At 38.1% G+C, this 25,286-nt stretch overlaps 2 protein-coding genes across 4 annotated transcripts; one reads left to right on the top strand and one right to left on the bottom strand.

Annotated features, from left to right (window-relative positions):
• Positions 1-999: 999 nt before the first annotated feature.
• cul4a (cullin 4A) lies at positions 1,000-10,798 on the bottom strand. Of its 2 annotated transcripts, XM_041988551.1 has the most exons (21): positions 10,722-10,798; positions 10,129-10,419; positions 7,957-8,072; positions 7,585-7,688; positions 7,174-7,243; positions 7,004-7,077; positions 6,763-6,925; positions 6,593-6,682; positions 6,427-6,509; positions 6,156-6,223; positions 4,420-4,538; positions 4,142-4,334; positions 3,885-3,989; positions 3,647-3,757; positions 3,247-3,332; positions 3,009-3,116; positions 2,688-2,801; positions 2,497-2,602; positions 2,234-2,406; positions 1,948-2,100; positions 1,000-1,850 (listed from the first exon to the last, which is right to left on the bottom strand). In XM_041988551.1, exons 2-21 carry the CDS (start codon positions 10,268-10,270, stop codon positions 1,755-1,757), a joined length of 2,274 nt encoding a protein of 757 aa, XP_041844485.1. In that variant the 5' UTR covers positions 10,271-10,419; positions 10,722-10,798; the 3' UTR covers positions 1,000-1,754. The 2 variants fall into 2 exon arrangements, with proteins under 2 accessions (XP_041844485.1, XP_041844477.1); XM_041988543.1 differs by having other exon boundaries at positions 10,129-10,758.
• A 1,530-nt stretch (positions 10,799-12,328) lies between these two features.
• tgfbrap1 (transforming growth factor, beta receptor associated protein 1) lies at positions 12,329-24,670 on the top strand. Of its 2 annotated transcripts, none has more exons than XM_041988522.1 (13): positions 12,329-12,557; positions 13,692-14,407; positions 14,651-14,845; positions 16,571-16,725; positions 16,865-16,947; positions 17,258-17,438; positions 17,537-17,697; positions 18,187-18,244; positions 18,344-18,487; positions 18,872-19,015; positions 19,798-19,957; positions 20,099-20,571; positions 21,024-24,670. In XM_041988522.1, exons 2-13 carry the CDS (start codon positions 13,711-13,713, stop codon positions 21,210-21,212), a joined length of 2,640 nt encoding a protein of 879 aa, XP_041844456.1. In that variant the 5' UTR covers positions 12,329-12,557; positions 13,692-13,710; the 3' UTR covers positions 21,213-24,670. The 2 variants fall into 2 exon arrangements, with proteins under 2 accessions (XP_041844456.1, XP_041844465.1); XM_041988531.1 differs by lacking the exon at positions 12,329-12,557 and adding an exon at positions 12,562-12,644.
• Positions 24,671-25,286: the final 616 nt, after the last annotated feature.

The following is a 25,286-nucleotide window of genomic DNA, read 5'->3' as shown; positions in this document are numbered from 1 at the left end:
GTTTGAGGAAAGTTGTTAAATATAACCTGAAACAGACTTACATAACTAGAAAATGTAGGGTGGCTGATACTAACTGGGTGTAGTGGGGCACCTAATGAGGAAGAAGTACTGCACTTCCAAGAATAATGTTACTATGAAAATGACTTCTCACACGAGTGTCATAAACGGAGCTGATTAATTAAAATGCTTTAAGTGTGGGGGAAGGAAACCAAGTCAAATTCAAGCCTCATGGTTAAACACCTAAGCACAAAACTACATTTTTAATCCAGCATTTCATAAATAATATAAACAAAGATTGTGTAAGAAAACTATATTATATGGCATACTTGGTGTTTGACCTGGAGCATGCAAGTAAGTGCATTTGGTGGCGGTAGGGTGGGGGGTGTCTGCACAGTCTGGGCTTGTGTTGTGGGCAGTCAGCTGACACCTTCATCAATTCACGAGGCTGTGCAAAACCCCAAAAGGAACGCAGAGGCTGCTTTAATGCTGCTGTCCAAGTCTTAACAGAGCCCTGCTACATAGTTCCGCCACATTTTAACAGTTTTCTTGTCCTTTAAAGATAGGATTCTAAAAACATACAAAAGCTGTGCATTTTCTTATGTTCATACTGAAAGCACCAACAGAACAGCTTCCATTTCCACTTCCACTTTCTAGTAATTTCATATAAGAATATTGAACAGCTTTATTTTGTTAAGATGATAGCCAAGTTTTTCAACGGTTCAAAAAGCTGTTAAAATCAAATTGACAGCACTGTTAAAAAACAAAACAAAACAAAAAAAAAAAAATCAGTTATCAAACTTTTCTGTCTCATTTACAGTTAATTTGACTTCCGGAAGGTTGATCTGTGTCTGTAGGAAAACATATGTATTCAATCCAAGCCAAGAGATAAATCTTGTATGCAACTAAAGGAAAATTATTAAGATTTGTTTAAAAAGAAAAAACCAAACACACACAAAACACAACAAGAAATTGTTGCTTGCCTATAAATCATTCACCAAATCATTAAATATTCATTTATTCAGGTGCACTTTTCACACTCGTACATACAATACAATCTGATCTACAAAAACATCAGCACATAACATTGGACATTTTGGTCAAAACAGACAGGATACCAAAAGTAATACCCAAGTGGCTGGCAAGCATGTCATTTAGCCTCTTGTGTTAAAAGTTAACCAAACCTCTCTGCCCCACTTCACCCCTTAAGCCTCATGTCTCTCTTCTTGTCCTCAGTAGCTGCTTCCTTTCCCAGCCAAGCAATCAACCAACCAAACACGCAGCAGTTTGTGCAGCCATTCAAAGGGAGAATTCCTCAAATGAACAAAAGAACACAAAAAAACAAACTTAAAAGTCTTGACGAACCAGCTATGGTAGAAAATAAGTGATTTAGAACGTGATAAAAAGGGGGAAAAAAAACAATCCCAAGGGAAAAAAAAACTGAGGAAAGTGCTAGTTATTTTCCGTTGAGTTTTGCATTAGCAGATTTGTAAGTCACGTAAACCAACCATCAACAACCCAGGCTACTCCTCCAGCCCAGTCTCAGAGTCCCACTAAAGATATTGCAGAATGGGAACAGCACAGCCAAGTCTCTCTCGTTGTTCTGGATCTCTGTGTCATCTGGAGTTTGTGTCCAGGATAGTGGATGGAGGGAAAGATGGGCACCAGAGTCGGGTGGCTGAGGGGCTGTAACCCTGTGTTTTGAGGCCAGCTGTACGCTTGCTGTGAGACAAGCACGCGGTGACAGTGGCGCTCCTTCAGGCAACATAGTGATACTGGTTAGGAGTCTCCTTGTCACGTTCCATGTAGTCTCTGTCTATGAGTGACTCAATCCTCTTCTTCAGATCACCAGGCTGTGAAGAGGTAAGCATGAGCGAGCTGGTGAGCTTTATCTGTCGGTTTGTATGCCAACAGGAAAATGAAAATAATCTGCAAGGCATAGTGCTTTACCTTGACCGGGAACTTCAACTGGTTGTACAGCTCTGATACTAGTAAATTGTGACTGAGGGTCTTCCTCATCTTCATGATGCGCACAACAGCAGCATCAATCTGATACTGCCTGTCTTGAAACACTCGCTCTGTGGTGCTAACCTGCTCCTCTACCTGTTGGAAAAAAATTTCAAGAAATAAGCAAGAATAATAATTATGTGCATGAAAATATCTAACGAAAAACTGGTGTAAGTGTAAAAAAAAACAAAGTAAACCAAAACTACTAAGCATGAAAGTGTGGTTTTACCGTTTCTTTCATTTGAATCTGGTTGATCTTGATGCGGAAGAGTTTGTGTTTAAAGTCATTGTTGAAATTAAAACGATCGCCATCTTCCACATCTTTTCCTCGGGGGTTCTTGTTGAGCACACGTGCTTTTCCACAAGCCAGGGACTGCAATGTGCGCCTGAGCTCTCCCTCCTCTGTGCAGATTAACAGAAAATGTCAGAGTAAAGCAGCAGACACCTCTACCACAACCGAATAGTCACACTACATATTTAAAGATGTGTAACCTATGCCGGTGGCGGTGCGGATCTCCTCCATGCTGAATTCTTCTCCTTCATTAAACATGAGCAGCACCAGCGTCTGGAAGAGGGAAACCTGCACTTCTTTCTTCCCCTGAAGGATATGATACTTATTGTGAGTGGATGACTTTCAATAATCCTCTATCATTGCATCATATATATATATATAAAGTCTTTGCCTCTTTAAACTCTGCCTTTAGTACAGCGTGGCCCAGTGTGGGCTGCCACTGCAGCTTCCTCCCACTGTGCTTTCCCAGGTAGAACAACTTGAACACCTCCTGGAGCTTTACCATCTACCAAAACAACAACAACAAAAAAACATTACAACAATGGTAATTAATAACTTCATTTGTTAGTGCTCCAGTCCTTCATAATGCACAAAATTTAGTGGTATACTGTATATCTGTCTGGAGCATTGTCTACTTCTGTGACTCCTGTGTGCAGATAAAAGTGCATTTGCATGCACAAAGAGAAGAGCAAATAAATGAAGCAATGCTTACCTCTGAGGGCAAGTGAACTTCCATAGGTGTGTATGAAGGCCAGTAGCCCATAGTGAGAATGTTCACAGTGAGTTCTATGTTGCTTGGCTCACTCTGGTTCTGCATATACTGAGTCAAAATATCAAATTCATTTTACCATTATGTATAAAAAAATGCATGGAAGGTGCAGTAAAGTGCATACACATGCTGTACACATGGCATAAGAACCTTTGTGTTTCTAGGTTTATGCACTCAGTACCTGTTTGAATTGGATCATGATGTCTTTAGACAGCTCCATGTCCTTAAACATCCCCTCAAGCTTACTGGTAAATGCTGCTCCGCATTCTGCAGGAAGTCAAAACAAGAAGTGACATGTTCTCACACCACATTTACACATAAGACAGACTATATCAGTTTCATTTTAAACATCATACAGTAATTTAAAGTTAATAAAACCACTATTCTCTGATCAAACTTAACCTTAAAATCTTAAATATTGTAATGTAAAATTTAAGTTGAAATCTTCTACTTGAAATAATATACTGTATAAACCACATATTCAATACATCGTCCCCTTAAATTCTCTAAATTACAGGTTAATTTGTTTCCAAAAACAACTTGCTTATTAACAGATACAAGAGACACAACTAGTGACTCACCATGTTTGAGTTTAGAGAGCATGGACTTCTCAGCATCAACAGAGGCACTCTTCCCAACCAGCAGACGCTTGGCTAAGTCCTTCTTGTAAAAAGCTTCAAACACATCTTTTCCTGTAGGGAAGAAACAGATTGAGATGTCTCATCACACTGTAAGAAGCCTGGCAGTCATACATAACTGAGTGAGAAGCACACGCACTGACACATGCATTCATTACACACAAACAGTAGTGTAACTGACCGTGTATGAAGCGGAAGATAATCATTATCTTGTCCAGGATTCTCTCCAGCTCCTCCTCCGTTGCCTCCTTGTTCCCAGCTCTTAATTTAGAATCCACATACTTAGCTGGATGGGAGGCAATAGCCATGAAAGATGTTATCACATGCTGGAAACTCATAAAAAACCCAAGATAAACTGGACTGTGGAAATTCATTAAAGGAAATAGGGATTTTTCTTTTGTGTGGAATTCAAAGTTATTATGTTTTTGCTCAACCTACCAATAAGCTCAGCGGGCTTGTTGGGTCTCTTGTTGATAAAAGTTTCAAAGGCCTCCTTCATGGCATTAATGAAAGCCTCGTTCCGTGCAAAGCAGCTCTGCGCCACATTGTCCATCTTGTCCTTAAAGTCCAGCAGTTCTTGAACCATGTCCTTGTCTTTCTCCGGAGTGCAGACGATCTCTCCACCGAATGACTGCAATTAAAAAGTGTATATATGCATTTCTGAGACATAACAAGGATCTTGTTTTACATTTTATGTCTATGCTTGATGCTTATACCTTGATGTATTCCCTCCAGAACTGCAGCAGTGTGGGTAGTCCTCCCTTCACCTTGCTGAAGAGCTGGTAAAGTAGAGCCAGCTCGGTAACTCGATTCTCATCCAGCAGACAGCTCAGACCTGGCAGAAGTCACAGCAATCATTCTTCAGGCTTTCTTGTATACAACCAAATAATAACAATAATGCATTTTATTTAGAAGCGCCTTTCAGGTCACTCGAGGATACTGTGCAATGAAAGAAAAAGATGCAGGAATAAAAACAACAGCAAAAAGTTAAATAAGAATACAGGCATAAAATATGGGACAATGTAGAGAGTATGGTATCTTGAACAGGTGACTTTTGAGTCTGGATTTAAACAGAGGTTGAGAGTCAATGTTGCAAATGTCTGCCAGGAGTGGATATCAGAGTTGAGGAGCAGAGCGACTGAATGCTCTCCTCCCCATGGCTCTGAGACGGCTGGAAGGCACAGTGAGGTGGATGGAGGAGGACCTGAGGGAATGGGAGGAGGTGGCAATATCCAGGAGATCTGACAGAGAAGGAAGGGCGAGGTTGTGGATGGCCCTGAATGTGTGCAGAAGGATTTTGAATTATATTCTTGATTTAACTGGGAGCCAGTACAGCTGCTGTAGGATTGAGGTGATGTGGTGAAAAGAAAGAGGTTTTGATAATGATGCGGAGCAGCTGAATTCTGGACCATCTGAAGCTTATGGAGATATTTCTAAGGTAGACAGAAGAAATGAGAGTTGCAGTGGTCAATGCAGGAGGGGAATATTGCCAAAGGGAAAGAGATAAATGATTAAGAGAGGAGGTCGCAGGACTGAGCTCTGGGGCCCATCTGACATAACGTGGGAAGGGTGGGATCTGAAGGACTTGAGTGTGGCCTGAGATATAAGAGTGTGGGAGAACTAATTAACTAAGACTCAACTAATTAAAAAATGACATGATACCGCTCCACATGAAGGCTATTTTAGATTTTCTTGCTTGTTTGCTTAAAAATGTCAACTTTAAAGCAACTCAAAAACAGATGCAAGCATATGGGTTTGACTAACAAATAAAATAAATGCTTTATGAATTAAAATGGAGGTTATTTAAACTAAAACTGAATTTATGCATCAATATCAGATCAACCCAGGGCCGGTAGCAGTGACCTGCACCTGTCTGAGCGTATATGGCGTCTGCATCAGTCTACAGTTTAGCCTCTGAAGCCCCCAATGAACAGCAGGGTGTCTGATGCTGCTCTAATCACCATGTGATTGAACATGACTAGATATAACTTTGGGGATACAGTGTGGAGCTAAATCAAATAATCACATTTTATTAATAAATACTACAACACAGACTTACACAGCTGAGCACAGACGGGAAATAGCAACAAGTATAATGTTTATAATCTTAGCATTAGGAGCAGGTTTGATTTAAATACAGCCTGATACTTTTAACACTGGTGTTCTTTGGGATGTTTATATTTGAGCAAAGTACTATCCTTTGTCAAAACATGTCATTACATGTGTTACAGTTTGTATCGATACAACATTTTGTCCCATTTCTGGGTTGTTGCATATCAGGCTACAAGGATGCTACAGTGTAGACTCTGTGTTGATCTTATGTCAAAGCATAAATTTGACTCAGGAAGAGCACACTGATTTTAGTGCCATCAGAAAATAACTACTTTCAAAGGTTAACAGAAACCAAACATCTTCAAAAATTTAAATAGCCCATAAACACTAAAAGACATACCTTTTTGTAGTATTGCAGTCATATGTTCTCCTAGAAGTTGTTTTTCAACACAGCTAATCAGAGGTTTCCTGGGGGAAAAACGAGAAAGACTTACATACTTGACAATTAAAGGTGTACTTTCTGAAAATAGAACTAATGTGAAAAACTGCTTGTCCAAAATAAATATTTATCTAATGCATAGATAATTTGGCAAATTATATGCCAAATGATCTCGGGCCAATGTAAGGGTCAAGTACAGCTGATGGATGGATAAAGCCAGGCTGACTCTTACTGGGTGCTCTGGTCGAGGTAGCTCACAATGCGATCGTTCTCTTCTTCTAAACGGCGAGCCACGTGATGCAGGTATTCAGGTACCTGGACACACAATCAAACACACTCAGTGCTTCGTATGCTTAGAAACGAGGATGATACCGAGATGATTTGGAAGTCTGGCTTACGTCTCTTTCCTGCATCAGTCGCTGTCCCTCAGCTGCATAAAGGCGATTGGTCTCAGTCAAAAATCTTTCCTCAAATGAGTCTTTGTAAACCTGAACAAAAACTGGACAATCAGTTTGAGAACACAGAGTGCCGGTTTATGTACTTATGTGGTGAATAATTAATCAGTTACCTGCAGGTCTGACAACATGCCAAGAAGACTTCGGAGCAGACTGCGGTCAACGGTCTCTCCATTCCTCTCCAGTTCTATCTGCTCCAAAATCCCCTCGACCGTTCGCTTCTGAACTGCACCATCGCTCACAATATGGGTGCGAAACAGTTCCAACCCTGTGTCCCTGCAACATGCACACATCCTCAGCTTTCTCAAAAACATCCCAACTAACACAACAACTTTAAAAATAAACTAAGTTTACCAAATGGAGGGGAGCAGAGAGTTCTGAAGCACATAGGTACGATCCAGGAAGAGAAAGATGCTTCGGATCATTATCTATAAAGACAGAAGACTCATTAACTCATCAGATTTTCACTCCTGAAGAACATTTTTCTGAACAATTTATGCAAAGTTTTGAAGCACCACACTTACAGTTTGCCTGCAGTGGTCCTGCCAGCAGCGATTCATTCGCTTCAGGAAGGAAAGGTTGTCCAAAGACTCTGTGAGCTCCGTGTTAAGGAGAAATCTTTCAGTCATGTCATTACTAACTGGGGGTTTCACATACTATTGTTAGTGTAATGTCAGAACTGCAGTCTAGCGCAAAATAGATCTAACACCAGCAAACATGAAAATAATGTGTTCTTCCGTAGTGAACTCCTTGATCTAATGTGGCTGTGAAAAGAAAACTGGTTGAGAAGTAGAGGCAGCGATATAGAAACCCATTCTGATCCAACCATGCATTTTATCTTTACATTATTACCTCTGTCCAACTCAATTATTGCTTTTCCAGGTCTGCTTGATGATTTTGCTGTACCCCCCGCCCCCCAAAAAAGAAAAGGATATTCTCTAAACTGGTGAATTTGGGCCTTCACGTGATCTTCACAGACTTGCCGTAGCTGCTTGTACAATGTGGGGGACACTTTATACGAACACAGGTTCTCCACCGCCTTTTAGAAAGAAAGTTCATCAGAGAACACAGCACAAGAAGCAAATGTTTACAGCAGATAAAAGTTTAATAGATTTTCTCTGGCAAGAATGATTTCAGTCTCTGTAAGCTTGTGTTCACCTGCAGGTGATGGCAACTTTTCTTTTGTCTCATTTTCTACAAGCTCATGAGTTTAAAATAATTACCAAAAATAAATCACATGTACTGATAAGTCATATAGTCCAAGGAGAAAAACAAGCCAAACAAGCCTTATGTTGATATAGACAGACCTGATAGAGCTCTTCCAGATTGTACTTGATGGAAGTGCTATTCTGGATGGCACCCACTGCGTCTCGAAGCTTCAGCCATGTGTCTTCTGTATAGTTCTCTGCTAGCTTTGGCCTATCTGTTAAAGAAAAATAAATCACAGCAGCAGAGTTCATTGGTTGGACCTACAGATTTTTAATTAGCATTAGAAAAAGTCATATAATTTAATCTTTAACACATGTCAAAATATGATGAAACCATCAGTGTCCAAATGTTTGATCTGGTCCTGCACATTTGGAAACAGCCCATTACTGTCTGAGTTGAAAAAGAACCTAATTGATAACAGTAGAAATACACTCACAAAACTTTAGGGACATTCAACTTACGAGTGAAATTTACAGAAAACCGTAAAAAGATCATGCTATGCTGATACTACTTAATGAATGTAGCAGAATCCATTCATTCATTAATTTTCTGCACAGCTTCTTCCAATTAAGGGTTGTGGGAAAGCTGGAGCCTATCCCAACAATTAACAAACGAGAGACAGGGTACATCCTGGACAGGTCGCCAGTCCATCGCAGGCCCAACACACACAGCTGTTGTTTGCCCCATGATGCAGAATCATGAACTGTAACTTCTTAAGCAATTTTTGGAAAGAGAAGCTAACAACAGTGGTGGGTATACCACAACATATAAATGTCAATGTCTGATGATGTCAAAAGGTCAACTATGTGATAAAGAGAGCTTTATTTAATAACAAGCTGCCACTGAACCAGAATTGAGGTCGATCCATGGTTGACACTGCTTTTTTTTCCTGTAGCTCATCACCTTGTTAGAGAACAGCATGTTGTGCAATAAGTACTTAAACATTGAACAGTTGTACATGTGCATTCAAAATGTTTAAAGTCAAACTGACTATTAATTGGTTAAGTATTAATTAATATTAACCAAGTATTTTTTTATTTCATTCATTAAGTTCAGCTGTAAAGGTTATAGTGCATTTTAAGGCAAGGCATGTTTATTTGTATAGCACATTTCATGTACAAAACAGTTCAAAGTACTTTACATTAAAACATTAAAAGCATTACAATGGAGTGAAGAAAGAAATAACAGGTGCATTAAAAACAAAACAAAAAAAAGTACATTTTGACATGATACAAAAAGCTGTATGTCCCTAACCTTTTGTGTGTCGTGTTTGTTTCAACAGCCCTTTTTTTGTGAACTGCATACAAATTTCTGCATCTTTTTAAAAGTTAATTAAATGTCATTTCTCTTCTAATCATATTTATCAGGATAATTGGCAATGGCCTCAAGAGGAAGAGCCTATTATATAATACACTTTGGACCCACTAGAAAGTTGGTAAATACACATTTATCATGGTAGAAAGTGCACAAAGCAGTTATTTCTGGTTACAGATAATTATTTTTTACACTTTACAGCAAGTTGTGTAAATTTGCAGATCTTTGCCTAAATTTAGTCAAACAAAATTTTATAATAAAAAAAAAGCCCACTGACATTCAGTTAATTACTGCATAATATTTAAGTAGTATTTGAAATTTTCAATATTAGATATCATCATTAGCAATCAGTCATAAAGATACACTAACTCCACCTGAATTTAACTGTATGTTAAAGGTTAGGATTTTAGCCATCAATTACTTGTAGTGCTGATTAAAATTATGCCAGTTTTAAAGTCCACACAAGTAAATGTTTACTAAGTAAAAGATCCAGGTTTACTGAAATGCCAAAAATTGTCAAGCGGTGTAGTATAATGATTTGACCGTTGCTTTGTTTGTTTTTTAAATGTGTTAAGTGATTTTCAATTTTAGCACACAATCTACCCAACAACTCAATTAAAACCTGCAGTGTGATACATACAGTTCAGATGGAGCAATCAGAGTTTTTAGGAGACTCTAAACACAATAATTTCCTATAAAATAGGTGCATCAAGCAATATTCACGCCGCATTTGGAGGTGTGACCATGTGTGTTTTTAACACCTGGAATAACCCTGATTTGACAAAGCATCACGAAGCAATAAACTAATCAGAAGTGCTAGGTCAGTAACTTTATATTTGTGGTCAAATAAAGCACAAAGACGGGTTAACTTTTTACAGTATGATACAAAGCAACATCCTCTGGTTTAACTGATGCTAATGTTATGCAACGGGGAAAAAAGCAGACTGTAACAGTACCTTTGAAATTCTTGATCACTAATTTCTTTGAAGCGCCTGTTTTGCTTGACGCTACAGAGGACGTCCTGGCCATTCCGTTGGTGCCGTGTTCCGTTAGAGCCGAGAAGCTGGCCCTCTTGTCCTGTCGGGTGTCCTCTGCCATTATCAGATTAACGCTTTGGCTTAACGCTGTATGGATCAAGTGTTTTGCTAAGTTACTGGTTAGATTTTTTGTCGCCTGTTTATTCAGTCAGCAAGACAGTCTCTTTGTGGAACCAGGCGTCTTTGGTTGAGAGCGTAGAAACTCGCAGCCTATTTAAAACACATGTAAAGCAAACAGTGACCAACATAAGGTTAGTTAATGAGAAAACATAACTACCGACAGCTAAGTAAACAGACAGCTAGCTAACTGTTATCTAAAACTGTAGCACACTTGAGCGACCACTTTTCGTCTCATTCGCAGCACTTAGCTTTCTAGGCAAGTCCATGTCAGTGCCGACTACTTATAGAGTTCACGAGATCAATTACTGTGTTATGTGAAAGTAAACCACAACATAAAACCGACATAGTTAGCACTGATACAACAGATTCATAATATTGGTGTCTGTCTTTACCAGTTAGCTAGCTAGCACAACAAAATGGCTTTTCTCAGGCAGTTCAGTTGGACAGGTGCATCTTGGGTGAAAATCAGCGAAGTTGCGTTCGTGAGCAGTTGGAACTTTTAACATCATCTACAATTTTTTTCGTCTGTCACAGAATGGTCAGGTTATTTATAAAAAAAAAATATATATAAATGATTTTAGATACTTTGGAGATCTTATAATTAGAGCGTAATCCACTGGAATAAAAATGTAAATATTTAAGCTAATTTAAAAAATCTTTTAAAAAAACGTGCTTTTTTTTTTTTTGGCAAAAAAGGTATTTACAGGCACATTTTCTGGTCCATTGAACCTATGTTTTCTTTCTTTTTTTTAAAATATATCATTTAAATACAAATATGATGTTTTTTTCTGAATTTATAGATGATCAAATCCAATTTACTCTGCCAAAATTAGTACCAGTACAAAGGACATGTTTATCATGTATAATGTACATGGGATATTTCTTTTGTGTAAGATCTTCTTTTTATTTTTTTCCACTATTTCAAATGTCATGCAAAGGACATTTCTCAAAAATCTAAAAAAGAAGAAAATATTTTAAAAATAATCAACACAAAGGCCAACTTAACTTTTAATGCTTTGTCATTAATTTGTTTCTAATTTGTCTACAAATAGTTTTAAAAGACTTTTTTACTTTTTCATACTATCTAGCATTGTGCACATGCTCAATATTTGTTTTGTGCAATATCGCCTAAATAAGTTGAATATATTTAAAATAAAAACAAATAATATTACCTGATAAATAAACAAAACAATTTGACCCTTAATAAAACTGTTAAACATGGAAATTGAGAAAATAGACATTAATCTATATTCAAATATTCAATATAAGTTAATATTTATTAAACAAATAGCTGCATATTTTAAAACAGCCATAATTATAAATATGTAACTTTAAAGCAATCACTACTACAACTAATCCTATTAGTTTTTTTTACTGAAATATAATATTTCCACGTATGAATGATTATTTTTCCTAAAAAATTAAGAAATCCAAGTAATATCTTATGTATTACTATTCACCCTCACTACTGTGTAGTTCTCAAAGTTCACATATAGACACCACATAACCTCGTTGTTTGCCTTTAAAAAAAAGCCCACACATTCTGTCATTTTCCATGAACTCACGAATCAAGGACAGAAAATACATAATTGCCACCAAAATAACATTCCTCTAATTCTGTTTTTTTATCTAATATTTTGACTTGCAAACATTAGTGACATTGACCATGTTACAGCAAACAACAAATAAATGTAATAATATTTGTAAGACTGCAAGGCAATGAATGTAACATTCCTGCTGCGTTAGACATTTTGTACAGCAGGAGAATCACAAGTAGCCTACAATTGTTTACGTTAGCTAAATATATCAGTATAAACAACAAAAAAGAGGACTATTGTAAAAGAAATATTTTGGTAGGACTCAATTACACATTGTCAGCTTGCTATTGCTATAAAAGATTAATCCACTTTTTCTTTCTTAATGATTTTTTTGTAGTTGCATAATCTACACTAACAACTTTTCACTTTTGCTGGGCTGACTTGAACGCACCTGTGTGTCACCTGCAACCAGCAGGGATTCAGTTCAAATGGGCGGCGTTTCACGCGCTAAAGATCTAACGCAGCGGGTGAAGTCCTGTTTTTTCCTGTCGGTCGGTGCGATGCAAACTTGAGTACCATGACTGTTTTGATGTGTTATTATAATTGCATGTCATGGTGGCTGTATCCGGAGCAGTGAGGATCGCCTTTTGGTGACTACCCGGCCTGCCGTCCTGAGCGCTGTCTGCAGCGGTAGGTATGCTCGCTGCTAACGCTGACAACTCCATGACAAACTAGACAGGGAGTTGGTCGCAGAGCATCACTTAAAGGGGAAAAGAGGTCGGTTGGAAATAAAATGTAGTTTATATCTTCGCGGAGACACCATCGTAAAAACAAAATAATGGGTTGTTCATTGCAAATCCAGTCATACGATAAACAGCTCCCTCTTAAGCCTCAAAGTAAATCTAGCTTCGCTGCAATTAGCTTGCTAGCATTAGCCTCGCCTTTTAAAATCGGTGTAAGCTAATGTCAGTTTTGCTAACTTGCCCAGAAGCTAACCACTAAAACAAAAAACCTGACTTGTTTTCTGACATAGTTAACTTGTGTCTTTATAATAACAAAATACCCTACAACGAGGCGATTAGTTTTAAATATTTAACTTTTTTGCAGCTGCTTTTAGTCACTTGATTGCGAAAGCTAGCTAAAGATGATGTGTTTAGTTGTTTGAGCAAGAGAGGGAGTGTAAACTCGTCTTTCGGCAAAAATCAGTCCTAGAAAGACATAACTATATATTTAAAAAGACAATCGTTTTACACATAGTAGATGCTAGAGTTTCGTTTTATATAGGTGATTTTAGGGAACTGTGCTATTGCAATACAACACGTTAAGGTTTTGTTTATTTGAAGAAGTTTCTGTTTAAATGCACGTCTTTTTTTTTTTAAACACATACGATCTGACTTTCGAAACATTCATGAGGTACCAAATACTGAGTTATTGGTCTAAAAATGTAAACCGCTACAATCTGTGGCCATCGGCCATGTGATTTGGCAGACTCATCATGTCGGGTAGCCAGTTTCAGGAAGTGTTAATCTGAAGGATCCAACACTTGAATGAATGGGGGGAAAAAAGGGCTGCATTTCATCCCAAATCACACAAACAGGACTGCATTTCACTGAGTCACATCTAATCAGATTTTATAAATTAAGTATAATTTACGCTGGTGTGGAAACAATTATTGTTTTACACACTTTTTAAAACACTTGTGATGTTGATGGTGATAAAATAACTTATCACAAAATAATATTGTGCAGAATAGTTCAATAGCAATTATTATTATTATTTATATCTGTGGGATTTCAGTGATGCCTGTCTGTCTTTATCATTTAGTGTCGATGCCTTGGCTGAGATGAGTGTGAAGGCTTTTGAGCTTGTCCCTGCTGTGGAGCGAGACCACCTCATGGGCGACAAAGCTCGCATCAACATCGAGTGCATTGAATGCTGTGGAAAACATTTGTATGTGGGCACCAATGACTGCTTTATCCACCACTTTCTGCTGGATGAGGTCACTTCATCCAAAGGGAAGCTGAGTTACTCAGCTCAGAAGCTGCTACACAAATACCTTGGCCTCAAGAAACCAGTTGCTGAGCTGCGAGCTGCTTCTGCTTTGGAGCGTCTGATAGTGCTTTGTGATGGAATAGTGTTTCTTGTTGACATGGTGACGCTGGAGACTGTGCCCTTGGCGGCAGGGGGTGGAGTCAAGATCAGAGGCGTGACTGCGTTCTGCGTGAATGAGAACCCTGTGAACGGGGATCCGTTTTGTGTGGAAATTGGGGTACTTTCTTCCAAGAGGCGGACAGTTCAGGTTTACATGGTATACGAGGACAGAGTGCAGCTGGTCAAAGAAGTGAACACTCTAGAGCAGCCCTGTGCTGTCAGTCTTGATGGCTACTTCCTGTGCCTCGCCCTCACTACACAGTACATGATCCTGAACTACAACACAGGAAGCTCACAAGACCTTTTCCCTTACAATAATGAGGAGAGGAGACCCATTGTCAAGAGGATCAGCAGGGAGGAGTTCCTCCTTGCAGCACCAGGTGGTCTGGGTAAGTTGATTTTCATGTGAAGATCTATTTCAGGCAAGACTGCAAAAATAAAAAGTTTAATAATTATCTTCCAACTAAAGTCTCTCCACTGCTGTCTAAATTTATCCTTCTAATTATTATGGAATCTATGAATTTGTTTTTAAGTGGGATTTCTTGTGGATGGTCGGTTTCATGGATGAGAACAGGTTTGCTTGACGTGTCCATGTTACTTGAGAAAAATCCCTTTTTGTGTCCAACCTCTAGGAATGTTTGCCAATGCGGAGGGAGTATCCCAGCGGGCTCCGGTCAACTGGTCAGAGAGCGTGATTGCTGCTGCTGTGTCTTTTCCATATGTTGTGGCTTTGGATGAGAACTTCATCACCATCCACAGCATGTTGGACCAACAACTAAAACAGACGCTTTCATTTAGGGATGGACACATTTTGCAAGACTTCGAAGGTATCCTCAGTTTGTGACACTGAATCAAATTACCTTTTGACAAGAGCAAATATCCACAATCCTATCGATGCCATTATGCATTAGAGTTGTTTAACTTTCTATTTTGATATTTAATAGTTTCGTAATGAACTAATACATAAAGTTTCACCTAAAATATGATTGAAGTTGACTGAACATTAGAGACCACGTGGCGCCCTGCTTTCTGCCCATGTGCACAGTATGTTTTCACCATGTCACTTTTCATGGAACATATTTATATCACTTGTTATGCAGCAGGTAGAGATTAGCTAAGAGGGTTTCTTCTGGTTTGCATTTTTTGTTTCTTAAAATGTTCCTAAATGAAAATTAAGAACTTTTTTTTTTTTCAGAAAACCACTGTTGCTTCATTAGTCATCACATCAAGCATGGACTATATAAATGATGGTCTCTTTAGCCTGCTAGCTAACTTGGCTTGTAGAGTTGTTTGCTGGTGGTCCTTGTGAAAACCAGTGGAACCAAGTTCTCAAACACACTTCCATTCAGCTTTTACAGATCACTCTCCAGCTCCACTCTCTTGTCCAAATATTATTATTTCTGGGTCTTGAAAGGCCAAAAATGTGCTGCTGAATGCCATATTTGGGGCATTAATACAACAGTGCAAAAATAAATAAAAATGTTGGGTTTGTACATTTATTTATACACAGTCTATGAGTAAACTTGATTAATTTTTTTATTTCTATATTGATTTATTTCTATCCCAAGCCGTATTTGTATTTCATAAATGATCAACTCAAAGACTATTTTATCTTCTTAATAATACATGCTCTTTATTCTTGGACAACCTGCAACCACAGTTCGACAGCCCATTTATTGAGACCTTGTGCATTTGGCTGCTAATTTAACTTCAAGTCTTCATGTGTTTTCTGTCAATGTCTCTGAAACAGTTTTTTTTTTTTTTTTTTAAATGTTATTCAGAAACCAGTATGGGTTAATGAATAGTAGTTGCAGGAACTTGTTGCTTTGGTCCACTGCTAGACCAAGCAAAGTCCTCTGACAAAGTGGCTGAAAGCTGTGTGACCTTTTTCTTTCACCTAGAACATCTGAGTTCAGTGTCACAATTGTATTATTTGGGTTAGTTTTAAGGATAAGACGTGTGGGTAATGTTGTGCTTTTGTACAGATGCACACAGGAGATTTTAAGAGTAGCCTGTGTTCCTATGTGCCTAAAACCAAAACAAACTCTTTAGCTGAACGACCTCAGGAGGGTTTTGAGGTGCTTTTAATTTTTTTCCTCATTTGACAGAACATATCAAGAATAATAGAAACAAGTAGAACTTATTCTTTTCTCGGCCATTTTTGAGGTTACCGTGTAAGGCATTTGGTTAGAGTAAAGCAGAGTCTCACCGTGTCGGTGCTCTGTTCACCAGTCGACTCCTCGTGTAGATGACTCCTGTGATAGTGTTTCCTTACCTGGCTCCTCTGTGCTCAGTCGCATACTAATCTGAGTGTGTGTGTGTGTGTGTGGTGATGATGAAGAAGAGGTGGGGATGGGGTGGTGGGTGTATGGTGGGAGGTGAGGTTGATGGGCTATTCTTTTTAATGCTTTTAAAATCTGTAAAGCACTTTGCTACATTTTATTGTATGAAAAGTGCTTAACAAATAAAGTTTCTTGGATTAATTTATACAAAAAGACAGTTGCAACACCAGGAAAAAGTTCCTGTCTGACCTGAGTGTTGTGTGTTTATAGGGAAAGTCATGCTAGCTTCCACTAAGGCTGTGTACGTCCTTGTACCGCTGCCACTGGAGAGACAGATTCAAGACTTGCTGGCCAGTCGCAGAGTGGAGGAGGCCCTCATCCTCACAGAGGGAGCACAGAGAAATATTCCCAAAGACAAATTCCAGGTATATCACAGAGATCCATCTTCATTTTAAAGTTTGAAGTAAAGATGATGGTGTGTGAGACACTCTTATTGGCTTTCTATTATATTTATGAACTTATAAGAAACTATTGTGCTTGTGCTATCACTTTCTGTTGCTTCAGATTTTGCACAAAAGGATCCTCCAGCAGGCCGGTTTCATACAGTTTGGACAGCTTCAGTTTCTGGAAGCTAAAGAACACTTCAGGTAAGAGTCTGAGTCGGTGTTTGATAATGTCCCGGCTTTTGTTGAGTTTATTAGTATTAGTACCTTCAAAATTTTGTAATTGCCTCTAGAAATGTAGATTTTTTTTCTGTTTTAAAGTTAAGCTTTGTTTTTGTTTTAAGGATTTATTTGTAGCTTTTAATTATCATATTTAATTTTTCTGCCATATTGATACAAATAGAAATTACAGTCATGTGTCTTTTCTAACATACCGTCCTCCCCCTCCAGTATCCTTGCCTCTAAGACTTGATTCCTTCACTTATATGTGATTTTTGCAATCTTACATTTTCAGGAAGGGTCAGCTGGATGTGCGGGAGCTGATATCTCTCTACCCACTACTGCTACCAGCTTCCTCCTCGTTCACGCGCTGCCACCCTCCTCTCCACGAGTTTGCAGATCTCAACCATTTGGCACAGGGGGATCAGGAAAAAGTGCTACGATGCAAAAAATTCCTTATCAGTTATTTGGGAGAGGTAACTGGATTAAAAATTCACTTATAAATCATTTTTATTGTGCGGCCACCGCTTAAGTTTTTCTTTATTTTTTTTTGTCATACCTTCTGTGTACACAGGTACGGAGCACAGAGGTGGTGAATGGCTGCAGAGAGGATGTGGACACGGCACTGTTAAAGCTCTATGCTGAACAGGATCATGAGAGCCTTTTAGACCTCCTCGCTTCAGAGAATGCCTGTGTGTTAGCAGACAGCGTCCCGTGGCTGGAGAAATATCACAAGTGTGTATGCTCTTATGCCTTTAAATGAAAAGAAATCTCTAAAATGGTTAATTTACTTTAAAAGCCAGCTAGTCACAGCGTTTCATCAGCTGGCATCACTTTTTTCATAATCTCTCTTGAATTGAATTTGAATATGTACCCTAATTTAAAACATTTGGAAACTATTTTCCTATTAAATACTGAATTGCTAATCTCACTTTGGGGATGTTTGAAACTGGAAATTGGCATATAAATTTACAGTGGAGGATTACTTTGGGGATCGGTATAATTTTCATTAATTATTGGACTCTTAAAATTGACATTCCTTGGGGAACAGTGTGAGATAGAGCTTTGTTGGGTAAATACTTTTCATTATCCTCAGCTGTTAATTAACACCCTGTTAGTGCTGTAATACTGTGTCCAGTTTAGTCAAGCCAATTTAATTAGTTTTGCAGAAAAATGTAATCATGAAGGAGAAGGCCCGCTTCATGCAGTCTTTTTCTCCACCAGATATTTTGCACTTGGGCTGCTGTACCATTACAACGCGCAGGATTCGGCAGCACTTCAGGTATGTATCCCCCACAGTTTCTTTATTACTACTATTATCACTATTCTCACAGTAAAATCTGGGCAAGAATTGAATACATTTCCTCTATTTTTCCATTAGTTGTGGATCCGTGTGGCGGATGGGGATCTGCGGGACTCGACACGATCTGACCTTTTCGAGTACATTGTAGACTTTCTGTGTTCCTCCTCCAGTCTGGACCTCGTGTGGAAGTATGCAGACTGGGCCTTGCGGAAGGATCCCACCGTAGGTTACCCAAAAATGTAACTCTGCTATCTAATTATTAGTGCAACTTGTTCCAAAATCTTTTTTTTTTTTTTTTTTTTTTTTTTGGAAAGATCTGATTTCTCACTTTGAAAACTCCCACAATACATGATTATTTTTAAGAAGTGATTTTTTTTTTAAATACCTTATCCACACAGGTGGACAGTTCATTGTGGTTGTTACCAGTTGGAAACATTTTTATTAAAAGAAAGAAATAAATAAATTTTCTTAAGTACACTGTAGAAAAATCTAGTTAAATGGCTTCAACAGATGACTATAGATAATTGTTTTCTTTCTTTTTTTTCACTACATTTTTCACAGACTGGAGAAACTATAGTTGTGATGCCTTGTCTTTCTTTTTTATAGATAGGTGTCCACATCTTTACAAAGAGGCCCTCCAGTATAGATCGGTCAGAGCTGAACCCAAATGATGTCATCACATACCTGGGAAAACATAACCAGGCACTGCTTCTCTACTTGGAACACCTTGTGCTGGAGAAGAAAATGCAGGTACGATAAGCAGCTTTAAAAACCGTTTCTGACTAATATGATGGGTACTATTGGGTTAGGAAGAATATGAATACATTGGTTGAGGTTTTAAACTGTATAAGAGAAACCTAGAAAAGCAGCAGCTTTGGTGGTTCTACACACTGTTACTATGTCTTTGAGTTACATCTGCTGTAAAACAGATTACCATTGTGAAGACACACTTCAAGATTATTTTGTATCACAATGCAGCACATAATGATTACATCAAATCCATAGTGACAGGAATGTTGAGCAGAATACTTGAAACAGAGAAGATGCTGAAATATCTTGTTAGCTTCCACTCTGCAGTTTTCAACACAGCCAAAGCTGCAGACACAAACCCACATTGGCATGCTGCACCCCAGTCTTAATCTAAGATGCTATTTTGTGGCTCATACAAACAATAACCCTTCATGCAGGGTAGCAAACAGCAGTATCAGCTTTTAAAAGTATTGAACATCGTGGGTATGGATAAATTCAGCAGGGCTGCAACAGTTTCATTATTTACCACATAAAAGTATAAGAGACTCAGCAGCTCAGACTTCCTCCTACAATCCTTACCCATGTGCTCTGTACATTCAGTAAATGTTCTCTTAATTCTAGGATTTTGCAACATAAACTGTAAATGAAATATCCGCGTGCATGCTCACACAACTTCATATTAAGAATTGAATCTAAAATTTTTCTCTTCATAGTGGTAGAGAATAGTGACCTGTCTTATGGATGGCTATGGATTTCTCTCCTTCTCCTGTTTGTGGATGCAGAAGGAGAAGTTCCACACACACCTGGCTGTGTTGTACCTGGAGAGGGTCTTGTCATTGCTGTCGAAGTCACCAACAGATGGGGAGAAGCTGACCAAAGCCAGAGAAAGGCTACAAGCCTTGCTCAGGGAGTCCACCTTATACCGTGCACAGTTTCTTTTAGGTAAGAAAAATATCTGACGATGTCTCTGGACAGGAGTATATCTATTTTTTTTTTTTTTTTTTTTTTTTTTAAACAGTGATCCATGTGCGTTTTAGGAGTTTAGAAGATTCAGACTCTTGATGTTTTGCAATTTTTGTTTAGGTAAAATGGAAAACTGTGACCAGCTGCTGCTTGAGCGTGCAACACTACACGGAAAGTTGGAGGAACATGACAAAGCACTGCACATACTGGTGCACAAGCTCAGAGACTTCCCGTCCGCTGAGGCCTTCTGCGTATGGGCGTCCTCCAGTCGAGATTCTGCTTATCGACAGCAGCTCTTTCACCTGCTCTTGGGGGTGTATCTTGATGGAAACCCTCCAGGAAAAGCTCACACAGCGGCAGCAGACGACGGCAGCAGCTGTGAGCTGGAAATGGCGGCTGTGGATCTCTTAAATCGACACGGCGAGGTGTTTGATGCTGTCCGCGTCCTACGAATGCTCCCTGAAGGCTGGTCGTTACAGCTGCTGCGGCCGTTTCTGAATCGTGCCATCAGAGCCAGCATGCACGCCAACCGCACCTCCCAGATCACTCTGGGGCTCGCACACTCTGAAAACGTTCAGATGCTGCATGACAGGGTGAGAAACACAGCAAGTAACACAATGTTTAGCAACTTAGCTTATTCTGTGGGCTGCTAGGGTTAGATTAATTTTTTTCCCCATTTAAAGCAGTTTACAAAGCATTTAGAGCATTGATAAAATGAAGATTATCTTTAAGTTAGAAGATTAGTCTGACAGGTTGCAGTTCATGGCATAAGAAATGTTTCCTGTCTGAGAAGCAAATCCAAGAGATTCACTTCTTGCTAATGAATTAGGACATGGAATCTTGTCACAGCCTTGTGAGCAAAACCATGTATTTAATCCAGTGTTTCTCATGATAATCAAAAATTGGGAACTTGCAAGGCACCCTAAATCAAATTTACTAATAAACTTAGTTTAATAATAAAAAACAGAAGTATTTTTTATTATTATTAAATTAAAGTGCTCATTACTGATTTAACTCATTGCAACTCTTATGTTTGTCCCTTTAGTTGAAAGAGCGTAAGAAGCCCATCTTTGTGTCAGAAAAGAAGGGATGCCACCTGTGCCACAACACCTTCAGTGATCCGGCCGTGGTGTGTCTGCCGGGAGGAGTGCCTGTCCACACTCACTGTGTCGCACAGAGAGTTAGAGACTCTCCCACAAAGAGACAGTTGACTAATAGCAGTAACCATACGTGAAACGAGACCTTTCATACTATTTTCTGATCTGTGACCAGAGGCATCAAGCCACAAGAGGACGCTGTCGACTGTGGGGAGAACGAGAAGCACAGGACATCTTTTTTTTTTTTTTTTTTTTTTTTTTTTCTCCACAGCTGGATCTGCTGTGGAGTTACGAGACTCAAAGAAAGCTGGTCTCGATGAATGTGTCTGAGAGAGAAACGGATTATTTCAGCTATTTATTCATGTGCTGCAATTATGTCACATTTTCAGACTTGAAGTTTTGAGCTCAGTTGAGTTTTGTGCCCGTCCTGTCTTTGCTCTCATGGTTGTAAACCTAAATCTGAGACACTGTTTTAACTACAGAACAAACAATGTCTGAATCTTGTTACAATTATTTCTGAAGCATGAAATAATACTAAATCTCCTACGGTTCTGCTCTGATCAACTCATTGTATCCATACTGTCCTAAAATGCACATCGCAGTGTTAGGGTTTCATTTGAAATATGACAGATTTATCCGTGCTGATTCTGTGTGTCTTTTACACTCTTCTGATCTGGTCTCATTGCAGCTGCTTTGTCCCTTCAGCCATAAGTTCAGTATTTGTATGTCAGTTGCTGACTTACAAGCAACATTTTTATCAAAATCCATTAGATTTAGAATGTTTTCAGAGTTGGAAACTTATCGCCTTTATCATGTATGAATCTATGTCTTGCTGATTTATATGTAAATGCAGTTTAAGGGATGCAGCTCAGACCAGTTAATTAAATCATCTTTATATTATCTGTAAATGTCTTGGGGAAACATGACAGAAAACAAACCTTGCACATTTCATCTGGCCTTTGAGGCTTTTTCAACTTCTATTTTCAGCTGCTGTTTGTTTTGGGGGTTTTTTTGTGGCCAGAGTACGTACAGTACAGTTCGGTGACAAAACGGTATACAACACAACTGAAAGCACCCCTATGGAAAATGAGTAAAATTGAAAAACACAGTTTAATGTTGAAATAATTACATAAGTCTTGAGTTGAGTTTAGGGATATTTGAGTTTTATAATTGCTGATGGAATCCAGTGATCTGAAACTCTAAACTTCAATGCAACAAGTGTTTTACCTTCAAGTAAGACCTGTTAACAATATTCAAAGTCTTGTTCTAATTCTATCTGATGGCTTTATGTTTTTAGGAACAATTTTAACAATTAAGAAAGCAGATTTTGAGATTATAAAAGAGCACCAGTAGTTCCTAGACAGTTGGTGAAACAGCCCAAGCAGTGTAATGATGCTCAAAAGGAGCCTTACCAATAACTGAATATATTTTGGCTGTCAGCAGAAATGGACACTCAAGATGCTTACCTGCATCTGACTTGGCTTAGAAGCTCTCATCTGAGGAAAGAAAGCAGTTTCAGCAACTTGATGTTTATCAAAGCCATAAAAATAAGCCTGATGAAAACTGGCAGCACATTAGTTAAACTTAGAACGATGGAAGCTTGGTTTTAGGAGTCAGCAGCACGACTGCAAAATCTGTATAACAGAAAGCCTGTTGGTGGAACTATTGATGCAAAATTAATTCTAAATAAACTGCCACTACAAATCCATGCATGTGAAGTTCCCAACATGACACTCATCCCCAAAAAAGCTGCATCCATCACACATGAGATAAGGCAGGAAAAAAATCCTACTACAACCGAGCTTTAACATCGTTTTAAAGGGAAAGGTTAAGAAACCAAGTCTGTCTCCGCATCATCCATGTCCCGGAAGATAAAACTGTCATTCAAGACATGCAAATATATATATATATATATATTTATAGTTTTTGTCATTTAAAATTTGGGAATGTGAGACTTTAATACTAGGGGAAGGGCATGAAAAGATCAAACAAAAATCCTCTTGTTTCCCCCCAAACAGATATTCTCATATAAATTTGACAAATATTCAGTGAGACTAATATAACTCAAGTTTTTTTGTCTGTGTGAGCCAGTAATTTTTTACAGCTTTTAAGTGTGTTGGGGAACTGTAAGAAAGTCTTTGACCACAAGATGGCAGTAATGTGTAACATGTTTCAATCTAATTGAACAACAAATTTATGGAGATAAGTTCATGTCTTTGTTCAGTTTACTTATTGCAATGAAAATGTATTTTAACGGGAGTCCTGCACACCTCAGACTTGTTTCATTTTGTGTTCATATATACAATGATTTATAATGGTCATTTGAACTCTGACATTACAATATTTAACATTACAATGTTTAATTATAATGAATAAATAGAAACTTGTAGTTCATTCTGATGCATCTGCAATGAGACTGAGGGGCTCATTGACATATTTTTCTGATGGAAACAACAGAAGACAGTAGAGCATCATGCAACCCTGAACCTAGCCTCTAAACCTTTTTTTCTTTCGATGTTTGACAATTTCAGAAAAGAAAACCTTTCATCATCCACAACTTTGATGGCCCTACAACATGCAATATGGCTTAATACATCTTAGCTTTCATAACTGCCTCCTCTGGAGTGCTGGAGTTATGGCTTTAACCTTTTAATCATGACACCTGTCTCAAAAATGGAAAGAAATGGAGGTCAGCTGTTTTCTATTATAAAGAAGCCCTGAAATTCTTTATAGGCTTGTCATCACAGAGCACTGCCTCGTCCTTTAGTGCTTTCTAAATGTTGTGTATGTGTCACAAAACAAAGTGCAGCTTTAACTTCATAAATATTCCCCTTAGACAGACAGAATATATTTATGTTGCTAAACTGCATGCTCAGTCTTACACAAGCACATGATACTAAATATCTGTCTGAGATGATAGTTTGTGAAAAGATTCTGGCTGTGAGGAGTTATTTGTCTTTGAAAAACACGGCAACTAGTGCATTATGGAAACAAATGGCAGCAAACTGATAAAAACTATTAACAGGATTGTTTTGACCTGCTGTGGACTGTATACCCTTACCAGTAAAGCCACTAAATGCTGTTTTTATGAGCAACCAAACTTGTATTTGTGTTGTCAGATTGCACCACAGCAGCTTTTCTTTATTTTTTTTTATTAATTCTCAGAAGACAAGATGATTAAAAAAAAAAAAAAAATCAGATCACTGCTTGTTTTTTTGGTGGTTGTGTTATTGAAGCTGGTTAAGTGCAATGCATTTTTTGTAACTTTGTGCAAACATAATATTTTTCCAACATGGACACTTGATTGTTGCGTGTTTGAATGACACCCTCAAGGCCAAATGTCACGGCTTATTCACATCATCTTACCGTCTGAAAAGTGTAATTGCAGTTTGTTCAAAAGGCTTCTTCATCATAATAAATAATCATAAAAAAGACAAAATTGTATAAAAACTGCTATTGTATTTTATAAATATATGTAAAGTGGTATGTACATACTGCATTTGTACCTATTTGTTGCTTTCTAAATAGATGCCAATATAAATCAAGGGTAAAACTGTAAAACCATCTCATTTTAATAAAAATGAAGATGAACATCAATTTTGACTCCTAGTTTCATGTTTGCAGTGAATTTTTTTTTTTTTAACAGTCTTTGACGATATTCTTGCCTGGAACCAAAGTCCTGACTTGAAGAACTAAAACCCTGCATGTATTATTTAAGGTGTTGGTTACACTGCAATGTACATTTGTCTTTATGAGATAACCTTCACTGAAAGAGGCACAAAACAAAATCAAAACAGATGCAATTTATGATATTTGTGTGTCTCTGACTGGTCTAATTTGGGTCATTTATTTATTTTTTTTCCATTTTTCACATCTCAGATTTGTCACTTTTTCCCCTTCATGGTTCATTTAAGTATTTAATCCTCATTATTTTGCGTATATTATTAGAACTTTGTGATTGTTTTACATTTCATAGCTTCCTTTTTGCTTCATGGTTCCTTCTGTCTCTGGTAAATATATATTTCTGAGTAAAATCCTATCCTACCTACCTAATACTGTAGTCAAAACATTAAAAGCAAATTTCAAGTATTTCACAAAGTCACACCTAATGAGATTCTTGTAGATACAAAAGATTTTTTTAAAAAAAATTATGTTTAAATAACCAATTTTTATTCTTCTGTGGCAACAGTACATTTCCATAGAAATGATTC

Source organism: Melanotaenia boesemani, chromosome 1 (assembly GCF_017639745.1).
Source record: "Melanotaenia boesemani isolate fMelBoe1 chromosome 1, fMelBoe1.pri, whole genome shotgun sequence".
Lineage (NCBI taxonomy): Eukaryota > Metazoa > Chordata > Actinopteri > Atheriniformes > Melanotaeniidae > Melanotaenia > Melanotaenia boesemani.
The sequence above is the reverse complement of the archived record's forward strand: the minus strand, read 5'-3'. Positions and strand labels throughout refer to the sequence as shown.

Bases quoted from the DNA above. Each gene is read 5' to 3' on its own strand.
- tgfbrap1 (XM_041988522.1), top strand. From the start codon at position 13,711: ATGAGTGTGAAGGCTTTTGAGCTTGTCCCTGCTGTGGAGCGAGACCAC. The intron at 16,948-17,257 runs GTAAGAGTCTGA...TTACATTTTCAG, and splicing joins GAAGCTAAAGAACACTTCAG to GAAGGGTCAGCTGGATGTGC. The intron at 19,016-19,797 runs GTACGATAAGCA...TTGTGGATGCAG, and splicing joins TGCTGGAGAAGAAAATGCAG to AAGGAGAAGTTCCACACACA.
- cul4a (XM_041988551.1), bottom strand. From the start codon at position 10,270: ATGGCAGAGGACACCCGACAGGACAAGAGGGCCAGCTTCTCGGCTCTA. The intron at 7,689-7,956 runs GTCTGTCTATAT...TCTTTCTAAAAG, and splicing joins ATCTGGAAGAGCTCTATCAG to GCGGTGGAGAACCTGTGTTC. The intron at 7,078-7,173 runs GTAAGTGTGGTG...CTGTCTTTATAG, and splicing joins AGGACCACTGCAGGCAAACT to ATAATGATCCGAAGCATCTT.